This window comes from Lutjanus erythropterus, chromosome 12, assembly GCF_056507025.1.
Source record: "Lutjanus erythropterus isolate fLutEry1 chromosome 12, fLutEry1.hap2, whole genome shotgun sequence".
Lineage (NCBI taxonomy): Eukaryota > Metazoa > Chordata > Actinopteri > Lutjaniformes > Lutjanidae > Lutjanus > Lutjanus erythropterus.
Window position 1 is genome coordinate 7,775,118 of NC_139328.1, and position 17,346 is coordinate 7,792,463.

Below are 17,346 nucleotides of genomic sequence, written 5' to 3' on the forward strand. Positions count from 1 at the left end.
CGCTATTACAGTTTGTTTAAATGAAAAAACAGATTTTCAAGCATGCAGATTCTTCTTTGCACTGTATATCAGAAAATCACAATCTTCTGCTTGAAACGCACTGAAAGCAAAGGAAAAGATGCTCCCTGGAGACAGATGTCATGGACTACCTGGCTCAGTACAAAGTGCACCATTAACACGCTGTGACAAAACAGAATAAAAACAGCATTAAAAACGGGCCAGATTCATAGATGTAAAACCAATGTCCCCATTGTGTAATTATCTTCATCTTCATTGGCGTCGTATGTGTACCGGTGTGTGCGTGTGTTCGACTCTGTGCTCATAGTGTGTGTCTGAGTGCGTGCACTGCATACTCATGTGCTCGCCTCTAGCTCAGAGCTGTGCAGTGAATGTATATGTGCTTACTGCAGTCAAACTCTGGTTAGTAACGTTTGCCCTTGCTGCAGCTTTGTACAGCACCATAAATGTGTGTGTACCTGTGTGTGTGTGTGCGTGTGTGTGTGTTGTGTTCATGTGCCTTCCTGTGCATTTCCTGCTCAGTGCAGCACCAGAAGTGTATACATTACCAGTTTTGTCGGCCAGATTTTGTCATTTGCAAGTGTTTGATTGCTTTGTACCTGCATTTCTGAGCATGTGTGTTTATCCCACAAGTACACGTTTAGAAGTAAAGGTGCTAACTAGAACCATAAAGGGTTCTTCAGCTTGTCCCTCATAGGAGAATCCTATGTTTATACCTAGAACCCAACATAAAGGGTTATACCTAAAAGCTAACATAACAGGTTAGACCTTGAATGCAACATAATGGGTTATACCTAGAACCCAACATAAAGAACCTCTTTATATTCCAAGGGTTTCATGTAGAACCCACACTGGGGAGGGGGGTTCTATCAGCAACCCTTTTATGTTGTGGTACAAAGAGCCCTTGATGAAAGGAAATTCAACAATCCTTGAAGAACTCTTTCCTCCAAAAGGATTCTTTAGATGAGGAGGGCTCTTAATGGAACCCTTAGTCTTACAAAGAAGTCTTAACTAACCCCAGTGGGTTCTTCAGAAACAACTGAGTAGAACCCCAGCCCTTCATGAGGAACCCTTTTGGAACCCTTATTTCTGAGAGTGTATGTACATGTCCATTATCCATAAGCTGATAACTCACTGCGTCCATAGACCACTGTGTGGCTGTCACTAGCAGCAATTTGGCTTTAGGCAGAAGGCCTGATTGGGGAAGAAGTCTGAGGGGAGATGGAGCTCTCTCTGGCTAGACTCCAGCTCTGTCCATCCTATTTTAATTACCTATGGCACTCACCCAGGGGAATATCTCCCTTCCTCTCACTGTCTCTGTATCTTCTCTCCTCTCTTTCTTCTTCTCCTTTCTTTCTCTTTACTACCATTTTTTTCTTTTCATCTCCTGCTTTCATTTATTCACTCTCTCTCCATCCACCTCTCTGTTCTTTCCGTCTTTTTCCCTCTTGCGTACACGCATTCATAACCTAACAAGGGCCACACGGCTACGTCAAAGGCCTGTGCAGAGGTAACCTTTGCATTAGCATATAAATGACCCTGTGGATTGAATAGTATTTTAGGATATTTAACAGCAAAAGGCAGATTCCCTTAACTCTGATTAGACCTGCTCTGAGGAGACAGGCAGCCACTTGAGGGAATATCGCCTCCACCTCGATAAGATAAAGACTTGACACAGTGATTCCACTGCTGAAGAGAGCATGATTGTGTGTGTATGTGTGTGTGCATGGGCGAGTATGTGCGTCAATACATTTGCTTGTTTCTTTGTTTATGAGTGCATGTGAACATGCCTGTCAAATTGAATAAATATACATGTGTCCGTTTCTCATCACTTTGACCTGTTTTATTTGGTTCTACCTGTGCCGCCACCTGTTGTGGGAGATTTTTCTAATACCGCTAATAATTATTCCCGCTGCAACCATTTTGAACTTACATCAAACTCTGAAGCCCCACAGTACTGGCATATCGGTAATTCATAATATCACAGTTACCTCCACAGCAACGTGTGGAAAACATTTACCAACTGAGCTAACTTAAATAGATACTATAGTTATGTTAAAGTAAAGGAAACCTATTGGGAGATGAAAGGACTGATACCACTCTCATGTCTGAATAAACGTGCGTCTCAGGTCTGTTTTGAATATCATGTTGCTTCCTGAGAGCCTCCCTGCCAGTTGGAGACGCGTAACCGTGGTAACCCGTCCTATAGATGAACTACTTAACCCAGCAAAGTGAACCCTAAAGCATTATTGATGTTACCACAGAGCTGCCTTGGTTACTGTCAGCTTTTGTCTATTATATTGTATTTTTCGCTATGCTGCACTGGATTGTGGGACATTTATGTTTGCATACCACCCAGTGCTTGCATACTGTCATATTTCACCAGAAATAGTATGCAACTCGTGTACTACTTGTGGTTGCATACAAAGGTTTCAGACATGCTAATACACACATCTTAAGTTAGGTAATGTTAGCAAAATGCTCGCTAACTAGCCAGCTCATTTACATCAATCATTAGCTTGGTACTTAACTAGTGTTTTGCTAACATTAGCTAACTTAAGATGTGACTATATGTTGCTTTTGCAGGAAAAGGAGAAAGTTGACCAAGACACCAAGTTTGCTAGCTGTTTCTCCTTGTTGTCTGTGTTTATGCTAAGCTAAGCTAACTAGCTGCAGGCTGTAACCATACATTTAACAGACAGATATGAGAGTGGTATCAGTCTTCTCATACCTCTCATCCAGAAAACAGAAAAAGCACATTTTACAAAACTGCAGTACTGTCAGTTCTAAATAGCCTGGTTTGTTATAACTATCACATGGAGCTTAAAATTTGAGCTTTTCCCCCTCTGGATTATTTAGATTCATTTTCAGTCAAGTGGCAATCAGACCAGCTTGAATGCTGAATCCAGAGTGAATATTTCTCCACGGTTGTTAAGTAATGGTTTCTAAAAACTATTTACTGCAGTGAGTGAGAGAATTCCCAAGTTCTATCTTGAAATACAAAGTCAGCGCAGACCTATATTTATGTGTGTCTTTGTGGTGTATTAAAAAAAGCGAGAAGATATTAGGCTAAATAAAATAGGCCTGACACCGAGGAGCCATCCCAAATCCAAGCTTCAAAACATCCTTTACAGGTAATATCACAGAGGCGCCATCCATTTTGTGTGTAATCTGTGAAATGGGTGAAAATATTTGTCTTTCTTCCAGTTATTTTGTGTGAAATGCATCTTGGTACATAAAAGGCCATAGCTGGATTGTGCTCTATTTTCTCTCCGTGGTAGAGTTTCACAACCTTAGTGTGAAGTAAATTTGAAATAGCTGTTGTGGGCATCACATCGATCGGATCCTTGAACCTGAGAGCTCTCAATAACTTTGTCTTAAAGCCTGAGGTGAGACACCTGAGTGTAACTTCTGTTACATAATAATAATAATACATCTTGTGGTGTTGTTGATGGACAAACTATGGGCAATTTATTTTGTCTAAACTTCACTATATTGATGTTATCTGGAACAAGTTGTACCATCATAAGAAAAGACGTTGTGAAATCTCTTACGGTTACATTTCGCTCATGTCCTCTCCATTTTCAGTGGAAATCTCTTTTAAGTCTATTAATGAAGCTATACTGCTTGTAGGGTGGAGTAGTGAAGCGTGAAGGTGACCCACTTCTCCCAGTTTAGCCGGTGTCTGTGTTTCTACCCTCAGGCCATCTTACTTTATTCCGGGCTTTAACCTGCATACTGTCCTCAAGGAGCGAGTGTGTTGCAAATGAAAGGAAGATGTGAAGGATTCTGTTCCAGCCGAGCCTTCATATCAATACATCATAATCTTTTTCGCAGGTTTGGATCCAACTTTAACTTTCTTTATCCATCTTTTTTATTGTAAATTGACCTGTCAAAATAATCCGATAGAGGAAGTCTCAGAGCTTCAAATAGCATTCGAAAAGACTTATTTTCACTTATACTTCCTAAAGGACAAAAGTTTGTGGCATCACAGTTTAGCTTAAGTTGTTCTTTTTAATGAGTCTGAATTGTTTTACATAAGCACAGAGCATTGGTCACCCAGGCTGAAATATTACATCTTTGAACAGGAAAGTTAGCATGTAAGCATGTTTTTTTTTTTCTTCCAAGTGAATGTGTGATAAATAGAGCCTGACAGATGTATAGATCGACCAGTATTATTGGCACAATACTGGTCTCTCACAGCTATATCTGTCTACACCGGTATGGGCATATATCTTGTCTGATATGCACTTACATGAAAACTTTTTTTGACGGAACATAATGCACATTGTTTAGCTTTATAGGCAGCATTCTGTCTATACGCTATATCTTTTCTTATATACTTTAAAACACAGATAATTTATACTTTATATACACATACTGATACCTTGAAATATGAAGATATGGATATTTCAACAAAAAATATCTTCTTTATGTTATTTATATATACACACGTGCACATATACACCAATTAAATAGTTCTGTATTGAATGTTTCACTGTGTTTGTGCACAAAGCATCATGAGTCTCTTCGTCTTCTCAAGTACATCATCTTGATCCGGGATGTTGTGGTGGAACAGGTCTCTGTAAGACCAGTCTCTGGTTTGCCGTTGTTCGACCCTATTTCATCTGTTTAATTTTCCGGACATTAGTCAGGAGCAGCCGTAAATCCAAGCCGGGTTAGCACGGCTCTCCCCCCCCTCTCCAGGTGGTCTGCGGTGGTGCATCCAGCCGGTCGGTAGTTGAAAGACGTCGTGTGCACGGTTGATCCTCTCGAGGTTCACTGCCCTTTAATCCAAACCTCTCACTTAATTTTCCAGCGTGTTTCTGCCATAAGTGATACATGTTTCAGCAATAAAGCCAAAGAAATAACAAGTTGAAAAAGAAAAGTAGTGAAGTATTTTGCTATATTTATGTTTTCTTATTTAGAGTTATTGACAATTATTAAAAATACTGGCAAAAGTTTACTGTTTAAAGGCACTGATGTCATTTTGGACGATAAAGTTTATTGTTAAACAGTAAAATATCCTGCCTCCATCTTTGTCACTAATGTTAACCACTTTGAAGGATCTTTGCAAAAAATGTGTATTTATGTATATATCCTATATTCTGTACATACATTCTTCATAAAGAATATCAGCCAATATATCAATATCAGAATTTTTTTACTCCCTTATATCAGTATACAGAATTGGTCTTCAGAATAATGCATGGTTGCGTTTTCATTGAATATTCTCCATTGTTGACCTATTGATTTCAAATGAGCTATACTGTCTTGCCGGTGTGTGTGTGGATAATGTGGAGACAAAATGCTTGCAGCTCCCCCATCCCCCTCCTGACTGAGAGAGAGGGGACCCCCACCTCCCCTATATCTGTCTCCATCTACATGTTCATGCACCCTGAGATGAATAAATGTACGTGGACAGGGGTTCATGCTTAATCATATGCATAAGTGTGTGTATACGTGTATTTATGCTCACACGTATGTGCTCGTGTGTGTGTTGGAGGGCGAACCCGCCCTCCTCGCTTTCACATCTACTGCAATAGAACATCTCTGCCTAGCTTTGCTATTGGTTGCTACGGTAACAAAGGCACGGAGTGGAGTGGCTGCAGCAGCTAAAGAGACAGAGGGAGAAAACAGAGAGAGAAAGATTGTTGCCTGTAGACCTAATCACAACAACAGATTTAATGCAACACATCAGGAAATACACAGCGGCAAACGAAATGTCAACGCTACGGAAAGATGTGTTCAGATTTTACTGTAACACACACACACACACACACACACACACACACACACATAGACACACATACATCATCATCAGAGGATTAATTAATGGCTGTGCTGTGGTTGGGTGCAGCACAGGTCAGGGCTCAAGCACACTGACAACAGCGCTTGAAGCATCAGTGACGTTAAGCTGTGTATCTGTGCCTTCAGTTGGACTGCTGAAGCCTTTTTGTATTTTTATTATTTTGTATGTCTCAGTCAGGGCTGGGCAATTTGGACAAAATCAAACATCATGATATTTTTGACCAAATATCTCTAAATCGATAATTATCTTTATTGTGACAATTTTGTAGGGATGACTATTGTTGCTTTCACAAAATGTTAACACAGTTAAATTTTTTAGAAATAATCATCAGTTATCTAAGTTTTAGTTCAGTTTATTTAGAGATGGACATTATAAAATTAAAAATTTACATGGTAAATAAACATGGTAAAATGTAAAAAACTTAAAAAAAAAAAAAGAGCCAGAATTAACCAAAAAGCTATTTTTTTTTATCTTTTGGTGAAATTGATATTGTCTATATCTATATATAATCTAGTACTGTCAGTGTACTATCGCTGACTTGTGACCAGTTGGTTAAACAGTAATGAGATGAGTAAATATCATAGAATGAAGAAACGTCTTGGCAGCCTCTGTTGTGATTTCTGATTAATTTGCAAGATTGAGCTTGACCCCTTTATCAATTTTATCATCGTGTGACTTGAAGGAGAGTTCAGAGTCACATAGCAAGATATTTAAATCCACTCACAGCCTGCTCATCTGCTACATGTATGTGAGGGTCAGTAGTGGGTCTGGTGGTTTGCAGAAGAACATGCTGACTGTTTTAGACACTTTAACTTGGAGGCACCACTCTTTCAGCCATGTTGAGCTTAGCTGCAACATCTACAGTGTACATTTAAAACAGTGTGATCAGCATACATTGGGGTTTTGACTTCAGGGCACAAAGATGGAAGGTCATTCATGTGTAGACTGAATAAGAGTGGACCAAGAACAGAACCTTGTGGGACACCAGTAGGCAGCTGCAATGACTTGGAAAGATGATCATTTATGACAACTGAGACTAAGACTGGTGAAGTATTACCCAACCCATTTTGTTGCAACGTCAGAAAAGTTAAAGTCCCTACAAGGAGTTTTTAACTACAAGACCATCTGTGAGAAGATTAGGTGTTTCTATGTCGTTATTCTTAAAAGCTGCCATCAGGTTGTGTTTAAATTTTTCCAGCCAAAGTCACACTGAGTACTGTGTCAGCCAGTTAAAAAAGAAGCAGAGGGAGATAACTTATATTTTTAACGTTGCATTTTGTGATTAGGATTGAAGAAAAACTACAACTTTTATCCTGCAAATTAAATACAATATGAAAATTTCCCTGTAGTAGCTTTAAACCTGGATAGCTTAGCAAGGAGAACTCTGTGATTGGCATGTCAAGTGAGTAAAGGTAAATAACAGAATAGTTGCAACAGTCTGGTAAGTTCAGAGAAGTACATCACTTTACTGTAATGCAGCCTTTACAACCAGGATATGTCACAATCTTGTCCCATATCACGATCCTGATAAAATATCAATACATTACCCAGGCCTAGTCTCAGTGTTTCCTCATGGTCAGTAAATGCCCCTCAGTGAGGATAGGGATGCTGCTCTTTATTCTGTCTCTGTTATGCAGGAGGAGAGTGTATTGATCGTGCTCAGCAGCTTTAATAGTTGAGATGCTTTGTGCAAATATGTGCATGTCCAATAAACACCAAAGGCCACTGAGGCATTTTAGGAAGGTATCATGGGTAAATATTAGATAGATAATCATTAAATAGATACCTTCCGTATAGTTTGTTGACATACTCTGGGACTGCATAGAAATTAAGCGTTCTGCTGTCTGTCCCCTGTCAGTCCTGTCCGATCAGCTGAGCTGAGGCAGGTGAGCTGAAGCATGGTGGAGAAAAAGACTTTATGAAACGGAGCGCAGTCCCAGCTGATGAGGACCAAGCATATGGACAGTCTGATAAGAGGCGAGAGCAGGTGATTATGCTTCTTCAGATGACCTGCTGATTGGTTAATGATGTGAGTGTTAGCAGGTGATTTGCTAATGGGTTGCCTGATGAGGGTAGATTACACTGTGTGGCTGTCGCCGTCATTACATGCATCCCATGATAACCGTGTCAGTGTCACACCATTTAATCCTATCACACCAACATGATCTGACACAAATAGCATAACACCCTTTCTTCTTTCCACGCGCTCGTCTCTCTTCCCCTGATTTCCTGATACTCATTCTGTCACCGGCGCTCTGTTTTTTTATAGCGTGATGAGCTGGAAGTCTGTAGCAGGCGGTATCTCTCTTCCAAACCATCTCTGTCTTTTATCCTTCATCTCTCTCTTCTGTCTCTCGGCTCAGCAGGGAAAAATCAGAACCCTTGATAATCAAACGTCAAAGCGCTGCCCCAAACCTCTTTTTATAGCCCCGGAGTGTTAAAAATACTGCCTTTGTCGTGGCACCGGCCGACGGCAGAGCTCTAATATGTTGGCCTTGGCCCAGATCCAATGGTTTATCTTATGGATCAATAACCTTAATCAATACACACTCTAATGAGAGGGCTCCATCAATGATTGGCTGCAGGGTTTTGGTATGTAGTGTGTGTAGAGAGTGGGGAAGGAAAGAGGGATACCCAACATTGAAGCAGGGGCTTTTTTGCAAATTTCTTTCTTTCTTTATTCAGAGGCTTTTCGTGGATTTGCCTGATCAGTGCTATTTTCAGAGTAAGTGGCAATACTTGCTGTCAATTTGCATGTGAATTATACCATACATGTTTTATGCTATTTAAATCTGAAATTGAGTGTTTTTTGGGGGTTTTTTTTGTCCGCGCACAGTCCACAGGTTTTCAACACAGAGACAATATCTGTATGAATGGATGGAGGAGGGAGTCGGTGATTCAGAAATATAAGCCAAGTTAATGAGGCATTCTGAGCTCTGTTACTGTAAAACATTTAGATAGAGATAGTATAACATAAAAAAGTTAATAAAATATATTATCATTTTTGCCATACTTTGTCCTTTTAGAACTGCAATTTCAATAGTGCCTGGGGGATGGAAACAGGAAGCATAACGTCACCATGGATTCAGTGAGATGCTGTGGGCTAGAACTCCCACAGAGTTTGACTGTATTTGTTTATATTTAGGCAAACTGGTTCCATTAAAGGACCAGTGTGTAGGATTTTGTGGCACCTACCAGTGAGCGTCTAGATTGCAAACACCTCAACTCACTTCGCTCTTCAGTGTGTAGGAGAACCTGCAGTGGCCACAAAAAATTGAGGGCCGTATCTAAAGCCAGTGTTTGGTTTGTCCGTTCTGGGCTACTGTAGAAACATGATGGTCCAACAGTGTGGCTTCCATGGAAGACTGACCTGCACCATCTGTAGATATAAGTGGCTCATTCAAAGGTAACAAAAACACTTCTTTTCAGGTAATTATATACTTGAAAACTAATATTATAATCCTTTTCTGCCATATTCTGCTAGTAAATCCCTGTAAATCTGTGGACCTCTAAAGTATGACAAATTAGCTATTAGCCGTTATTGTCTGCAGTGTACTTGTGGATGTACAGAAGCATCACTCTATTACTTTGATACTGAAGAAAACTTAAAGGTGCTTTATGCAACATTCACTGCTACTACAGGTGGAAGTGCAGCACCAGCTTGTCAGACTCACAAACTCAGTTTACTCAGTAAAGGTGGGGAAAAACAAAGCTACAACTGAACACACATACTGCTCACCAAGCTCAGCTCAAACTAGGTGGTGCTGATCAAAAAATGGATTTAGATTCTGTTACTTCTTTGACTGTTTTTTTGCCTAAATGCAGGGCTGCATAATTAATCAAATATTAATCAAATATTATTGAAATCGCAGTTCAATATCCAAATCCCAGACGCTGCAGTGTTTCTGAGAAAGGAAAAACATTTGACAAAACAGCATTATAATGAAGTTCTGCAGTGCTGCAGAGATGCCCTGATCTATGAATCTTGTGCTACAGATGGACCCCAACAAACGTCACATCATCATGATGTTAATAGTTTTATTTTAATGATTTTTAAAGGATTACGCAGTGAAAATGAATGAATTGTCTATATTTGTTTACATTTTGGCAAAGTGGCTCTGTTAAAAGTATGCCATGTTAGTTATTGGCAGTTATTGTTTCAAATGTACCCATGGATGTACAGACACATCACTGGCTTACTTTGATACCGAACAAAACTTAAAGGTGCTGTATGAGACGTCCACTGCAGTCTGAGGTCACAGTAGATCGACCAATGCATGCTTCGTGTATTCAATAAAGTTGGAGGGAAAAAAGAAAGTGGCATCTGAAGACGGCGCTCACAAAACTCAGATCAAACTGTAAACTCAGACATGGTTGAATTCAGAAACACGTTTTAGGTTTTTTTAATGGTGGAGCTGTAATACGAGGCAGTTAACTTTTGAGGCTGCCATGTTGAAAACAGATGTGGGGAGGACAAAGAGGGACTCACAGGCGCTAACACGCACACGCCGCTGGACTGGATATCAAAACAAACAACAGAGACGCTCGGATTGAAGGGAGTGCGACTTCATTCTCTGCGCCATTTCTCCACTATATCTTTACATAGAAAATAGGTGTTTTCTGGCATGTAGGGAGGCTGAATGTTGTATAAAAATATCACGACGTTCAGGCAGGTTCTGAGTTATCATGCACATCCTTTTTCTTTCATTTTTAAGCAGATTTATGGACATTTATCATGAGAAGGACATCAGAGGTACTGATGCTCTTTGAAAGCAGAAGGTAAACTAAATCTAAAACTATGTATATCATGTCTGCATGTTCAGATTTGAATGAGTTATGACTGAGAAGGAGTGTGACTTTTTTTTTTTAGCTCAGTGGCAAGGGGTTAATGTGACAGAGCTGGTCCATAACCATATGATGCCTAATCTCACTGGAACACGTTTCGTTTAATTCCACCCATCCATCCATCCATCGTCTCAGTCCAGACGAGAATTTCATCATAGCTTTAAGCAGCAAATTTGGACCCCTGTCATGAAATGGCTGTAATGAAATGAGGCTGACCCTGAACCTGACTCAATCAGTCCTAGTTCAGGGAATCCCAACGGAGAGTCAGACGAAACAAACCTTCCACCCCCCTTCAGGGCTCCTCCAAAGCTTCTGATGAGGAGAAGGCTTAGAGGTGTCAAACCTGCAATCTGTGGGCTAGAATTTCATTTGAAGTGGCCCCCGGTGTATAGTATGTAGCCCACATCGCCTCGCTGATGTCTTCAAACAGCTTGTCACTCAAACGCATGCACAGTCTTAAGTGTTGGCAACACAGGTGAATGTGCTTATGTATATGAGTATGTGCGTGTTACATCTGAGAGCATCTGTGTGCTTCAAATAGCAGTTGTCATCACCTTAGCAACTAACACATCATCTACCTCTCTACCTGGTGTTCAGTCTTTGAAAACAGTCGTGGGGTTTTTATCCTGGAACAGACAAGCTGAGAGATATAAAGAAAGAAAAATGAAGGGAGGAGGTGGCTGATGGAGGGGGAGAGACGGAGGATGAAAGGAAAGAAGCGGGGGTTGGGGGAAACATGGTATTCAGGCTGATTTGATGGGAACAGTATTCATACCGCTCACATCTTTTTCTTCAATTTCTAACCTTTTCTTTTCATTTGAGCTCCATCAAACTCCACATTTTCCAGGATTTTAGCAGCGGCACACCAAGACAAAAACCCGAGAACTCCGCCCTTTTTTTTATTCTCCTCATTTGTCTTGTCTTTTCGGTCTTTATCTCCTCTTCTTTTTTCAAAGTATCCTCACATCAAAGACAGTTCGCTCTGCCCAAGCAAGCTGTGCAGCTGAGCCACAGGCATTTTGAGTAAATACACAGAAAAGCTGCTACATTTGAACATGTGTTTGATGGTGCGGCTGCCACAATTTATGACCAGTTGTAACTTATGTGCAGCAGTGTTATTCCACTGTCTTGGTTTTATAGGTGAAAGAGATGCTGATGTACAGCATAGGGGCTTGTCTCTGACTGTTTGGCCTGCTTATGTGGGTTCTTAGCCACTCTGTTGGCCGGTTTGGTGGCCAGTCCACCACTTTGTTCCAGACTGGAACGTCTCAACAACTATTTAATGGCCATTAAATTTTATGAGGACATTCATGGTCCAGGGAGGATGAATCCATCAGTCTGGTGGTGCTCTGATTTCCTTGCAGTGCCAGCAGCAGCTCATTTGTTGACAGCAATGGAGAGTCTATTTGTACCCAGGTGAAAATAGTCACTCAGCAGGTATTTGGCTATTTACACCTGGCCTCCTAGTTTGGCTATAAGGAACGACAAAGTCTGCAGGGATGATGTTGTGGTGGATGACTTGCTGAGATTTAAGAAAAGATCACGGTTTGTCTGTGCCAGGTGGGTGTAAATAGCGACACGAGTTATTTCATCCCAGGTGCAAACAGCATGGGTTGCTACTGACACACCTGGGTGCTAACAGCATCTGCCAAATTTTTAATTTGTTCAATACTTTGGTTTATGACCACATGCAAAACTAATCACATTTCCATCAGCTGCAACTGAACTGTCAGCCCGTTCCCATTCTCAACTCGTCAAATCCCAACATGTTGTCACCGTCCCTCGGTGACTCATACAGACATGCACAGTACACAAAAGTGGCTGAGGCACAGGCTTTCAAGTGACTTCAATGTAAACCTATCCACGGATGCACCAGTCTTTAGGCGTTGCATAAAGAAGGAAAAAGCCCACACATGGAGGCGGTGGGGTGGAAGGATGGCTCAGACTTTCACCCAGCGTCCCATATGAAACCAAAAAAAGTTTTAAGGTACATAACGTGCATCATGTGACTTTTGCAAGTCTTATTTATTGTAACCACAAACAGGGTATTATCCTAAACCTATCGTAGCAGCTTTTGTGCCTAAACCAAACGATAACCACAGGCTTTCTGGCAGTGTCTCATACAGCTACTTGAGGGTATCTTGTGTGGCTTTATGAGACGCTGAGGGTGTGTAACAACACTTTAGTAGTTGATGAGAACACAAAGTACCATGTGTTTAGTGCTAATTAGCAAATCTTAGCATGCTAACACACTAAACTGGGATGGTGAAAATAGTCAAGTTGATACCTGCTAAACATCAACATGTGATGGTAGCATTTAGCTCAAAGCTTCTCTGTGCAGCTTCACAGAACCACTAGCAGAACTGTGGGACTGCAGGCTCTTAGTCTAGTTTTGTGTGCGTGTTTCAGTGTGTGCGTGTGCATATCTTGCACAGTATGACCCTTTTATGGCCTCTTAACTTTTTAAAGACCAAGATCTGTTTCCGCCCCTTTTTCTCGCTCATGATTTAGGGCATTCTTGACTTTTGACCTGTAGAAAGACATTGTCCAGCTTGCCAGAGTCACTCCTTTCATCTCTCCTTTTTCCCCTCTCGCTCTCTGATCAATAAACACCAGCCATTCCTTTTCTGCCACTAATTACCAGTAGTACAGCCTCCATATGTCCACGCAGAAACGCATCTAGTGAAAGGAACATTACCACCCCAAAGTGGCTTTGTAATCCTGTGAGTGTTTTGTCTCTCGGTGTGTTATATGGCTGTGAGAATCTCCTTCAATTCAGACTGTTTGACAATGGACTGACATGTCTGACAATAGATCCCCATTACACCACCTAGCAGACAATGGAAACACATTAGCTCCCCGCTGAAGACAGGTTGGTGACAGCAGTCACCCAGCTGCACTCCTGACCCTGTCCACACACACACAGGCGCACGCACAAACACACACACACACACACACACACACACACGCACAGACCTGTTGAATAAGAAATCTGTCAAAATGTCAATACACTCACACTCATACACAGAAAAATATTGAGCACACAATGAAATTTGTCTCTCCCCTCTCTCTGTTAACAGTGCATGTGTGTTGCTGCCATGGCGACCGTGGCTCCTCCCCTCACATTTCTCCTCCTGCTGCTTCAACTGGCTGATGGCTCATTCCCAGAGGAACCCAGTCCTCTCAGCTACGTCCCCGTAGAGGGTATGTTTCCCTCCCACTGTGTGTGTGTGTGTGTGTGTGTGTGTGTGTGTGTGTGTGTGTGTGTGTGTGTGTGTGTGTGTGTGAGAGAGAGAGAGACTGTATGTGCAGCATTGATGAATGGCTCCATGGTGGATGTGGAAATCAGGGGTCAAGGGTCAGGGCCTTAGTGTGGAGCTGCTTTGAAGCTACCCAGGCACACAGATAAAGAGACTTCACTCCGTCTCTCAGTTGCGGTATAGTAGATTAATAAATATGAGAGAAAGAAAGATAGGAAGACATAAAGAAAGAGAGCAAAATGATTGGTGTAGATGTTAAGAGGTGCAGGAAGATGAAAAAGTGGGAGACAATTGGATCGGACGGGGTGATACAGATGACAAGAGAGAAGGCTGAGGGGTGGAAGCGAGAAGGGGAGGAGACAGGTGGAGATGGATCGCCACGTCCTCCCTGCCTCCCTCCCCTGCAGTCAAGGACAATGAGACGTTTTCCCAATCTGTCTCCTGATGATGAGGGCTCCCTGTGGAGACCGTTGTCCTCCTCTTTGGAAACTTTCTCAGAGTCTAATACCGCCACCCTCTCTCCCCCGCCACGTCCGTGCGCTCTCATTTATCTGAAAACACAGGATGGAGCGGGAGAGAATGCTCTTTTACACAATGAAATAGCAATAATGATTGCACGCAGTTTTTCTCATTATGGAGCTGCATGCATCAACAAAAGCTAAAAAAGAAAAAAAAAAAAAACACTAAGAGGATAAAAGTGTTTCGGTGTGTTGTAACTGCGACGCCATTCGTCTCTGTCCATTATCTTTGTTTTCCTGAACAAAAGCATCACGAATGAGTGAAGACACCATTAAAGTGAAGGTTAGAAAAACTGTTTTATGTCCTGCCTGAGCTCTTTGGATATATATATATATGGAAAATGTACCCTGTCATCAACTGTTAATAACAAAACAATAAATGGTACAATAAGCCTAAACCTCTCACTATAAACATTATTTATTTACAATATTTAGTTTTTTATTCAAGACAGTATAAGCAAACAGGCAGCTTTACAACAATATGATGAAATGGGAACATTTCAAACTCACAAAAGCCGTCACATCCCAGTGGAAGTTCTGGCTACGGCTGCGATGGTATGGATTTTTTCTGACTGTGGTGACAAGGCAACATATTCCTGTGGGATGACAGCTGCCCTAATAATTACGTTTTATTGGACTTTATTGAAGCATGCTGTCATAAATGTAGTAACAGGGCCGGACGCAAATGTGTGCAGCGTGCAAGCGAAGAACAGCGAGCAGCAGACTGCAGGTGCTGCACATAACGGCGCAGAAACTTAAACTTAGCAGAAAGCTGTCAGTCTGGCAGTAAATGTACAGTAAAGGCCACAGTTAATAAGTTCTGCAGCTTCTCAAAATAAGGACAAGTTTTGTCCGTACATATATATGTCTTGTGCAGTCAATCAAGTGCAAAGGTCTTCACAAAAGAGCTGAGAGGGACTCTGTCAACACGGTTTGGTAGCTTGTTCCACCAGCGGGGAGCCACAAACTGGAAGAGTCCAGCCAGCGACCTTGGGCTCTTAGGGAGTGAGGGGCTGGTATAAAACAAACGAATTAGGTTTTTCAGAAATTGTGAATCACTGCAACCATCAGAGGTCCTTGAGCATAAAGGCATAAATGTGCACAAAAAATATTGGGTTGATCGGTCCAGAAGTGTCTGAGAATGCTCTTTTACAGAATGACACAACAGTAATAACTGCATGCCATTTTTCTCATTATGGAGCTGGATGCATCAACAAAAGCAGAAAAAAGAAAAGACACTAAAGGAGGATAAAAGTGTAACTGCTACACCAGTTGTCTCCGTCCATTATCTTTGTTTTCCTGAACAAAAGCATCACAAATGAGTGAAGACACCATTAAAGTGAAGGTTAGAGAATCTATTTTATGCCCTGCCTGAGCTTTTTGGGTATATCTATGGGGGGAAAAAAAAGTACTCTGTCATCAACTTGTCACAGTATCCTTGAGCAAGGCACTTCATTTCTAGCTTGTTTTTTTATTTGTCTCTCTGTGTTTGTGTCAGTTGTGCGGAGGTATCCGGTGTTCCTGGGCAGAGCTCATCGTTCAGCTCAGAGACAGGAGCTGCACATCCAGACGGTCCTCCAAGTCAACCGCACGCTCTACATAGGAGCCAGGTAACCAACGGCAACCGCCTCCAACTGTGTGTTACTGACGCTCTCGCATTAATATCCTTTTGCTTTCATTTGATGCCTCAGCTTCCATCTGCTGTCACTCTGCAGAGGACATTTATTTATTTATTTATTTTGTTGCCGTTAAATGTCAAGTGAAAGCTGTTTGTTCACATTACTCCTGTATGGAAAATGAGAATTGCTTTACACTGGCAGTAGGCAGGTAGTGGTCCCCTGGGCCAAATTTTGTGGTCCAGCCCAAGTATTTGGCCCTCTGAATGCTTACGTATATAGTTTACATGAAAACCTTTATGTGATTTTTCATAAATACAATGCAGATAACAATTTAAATACAAGGCTCATATACATCCCAATAAATTTGACCCTATAAAATCTAAAACTGCCACCACACGAAGAGAAAGAAAGGCATGCAAACCTGCAAACCTGCTGTGCCTCGAGCTGAAATGACTAATAAACAGAATGAATAACAAAAATAAATTTTATAATCCACCATTTCATTTAAATGAAACATTTCACATTTCAGAAACAGTTTTAATTCCACGGCTTTTGCCAGTTTGATTAGAACAGACTTGTGTCACAGAAAAACACAAACAGGTGGTAGAAATGGTGTGCTGATGACATTTTGTTCCTAAGGCAACAACAACAACAACAACAACAGGACTTTCATTTTATCATAAATGAAGCAAGGCACTGTTGTTTTGTGCAACACAGATCATACATTCACATTTCTTTGCCAAATGAGTACAAACATAAGCTGCTGTAACTCGGTTAGCCCTCACTTACTAATGGAAAAACATCTGATGAGGTTTATTCTGAAACTAGAAGAGTGCAACTGTCAGATGCAACCAGCCAAGATCTGCAAAGTTTTGAACAAAGTTTTATCTATAGTTTAGTATAATGAAACTTTTCTTAGATATATGCAAAATGTTATCAAGGTTTTCTGTGTGGCTTTACTGTGCCATAAAAATTGGTGATTTCACTAAAACTAAAGGGAAGAATACTCCCATGTAAGTTGAGACACTTCTCCTTTTTCAGTGATGATAGTATAGTCTTCTTCTATAGTTTTCTTTGAGATGGACAGAAACCAAAAAAGGAAAAAATGAAGAGGACAACAAGTCCAAACTTCTCAATTTAATTATTTATGTACAATATTGAGAAGAATACAAGAAATCTGATGGCTTTATAACAATGTAGACAAGATCATCATATGTTTGTAGCGTGTCTGTCCTGTGAGAAACGTGTATCTAAAAAGTCAGCTAGTGTCAGAA

The 17,346-nt window shown here is 41.0% G+C and overlaps 1 protein-coding gene across 1 annotated transcript in view; it reads left to right on the plus strand.

Moving 5' to 3' along the window:
• Positions 1-17,346, plus strand: part of LOC146317525 (semaphorin-6B-like) — a 47,651-nt gene that overhangs the window by 7,358 nt on the left and 22,947 nt on the right. Inside the window, exons 2-3 of the mRNA XM_084732683.1 lie at positions 13,756-13,879; positions 15,952-16,063. Of these exons, the coding sequence (XP_084588809.1) occupies positions 13,759-13,879; positions 15,952-16,063 (233 nt within the window). The 5' untranslated portion in view covers positions 13,756-13,758. The remainder of the gene's footprint in view (positions 1-13,755; positions 13,880-15,951; positions 16,064-17,346) is intronic.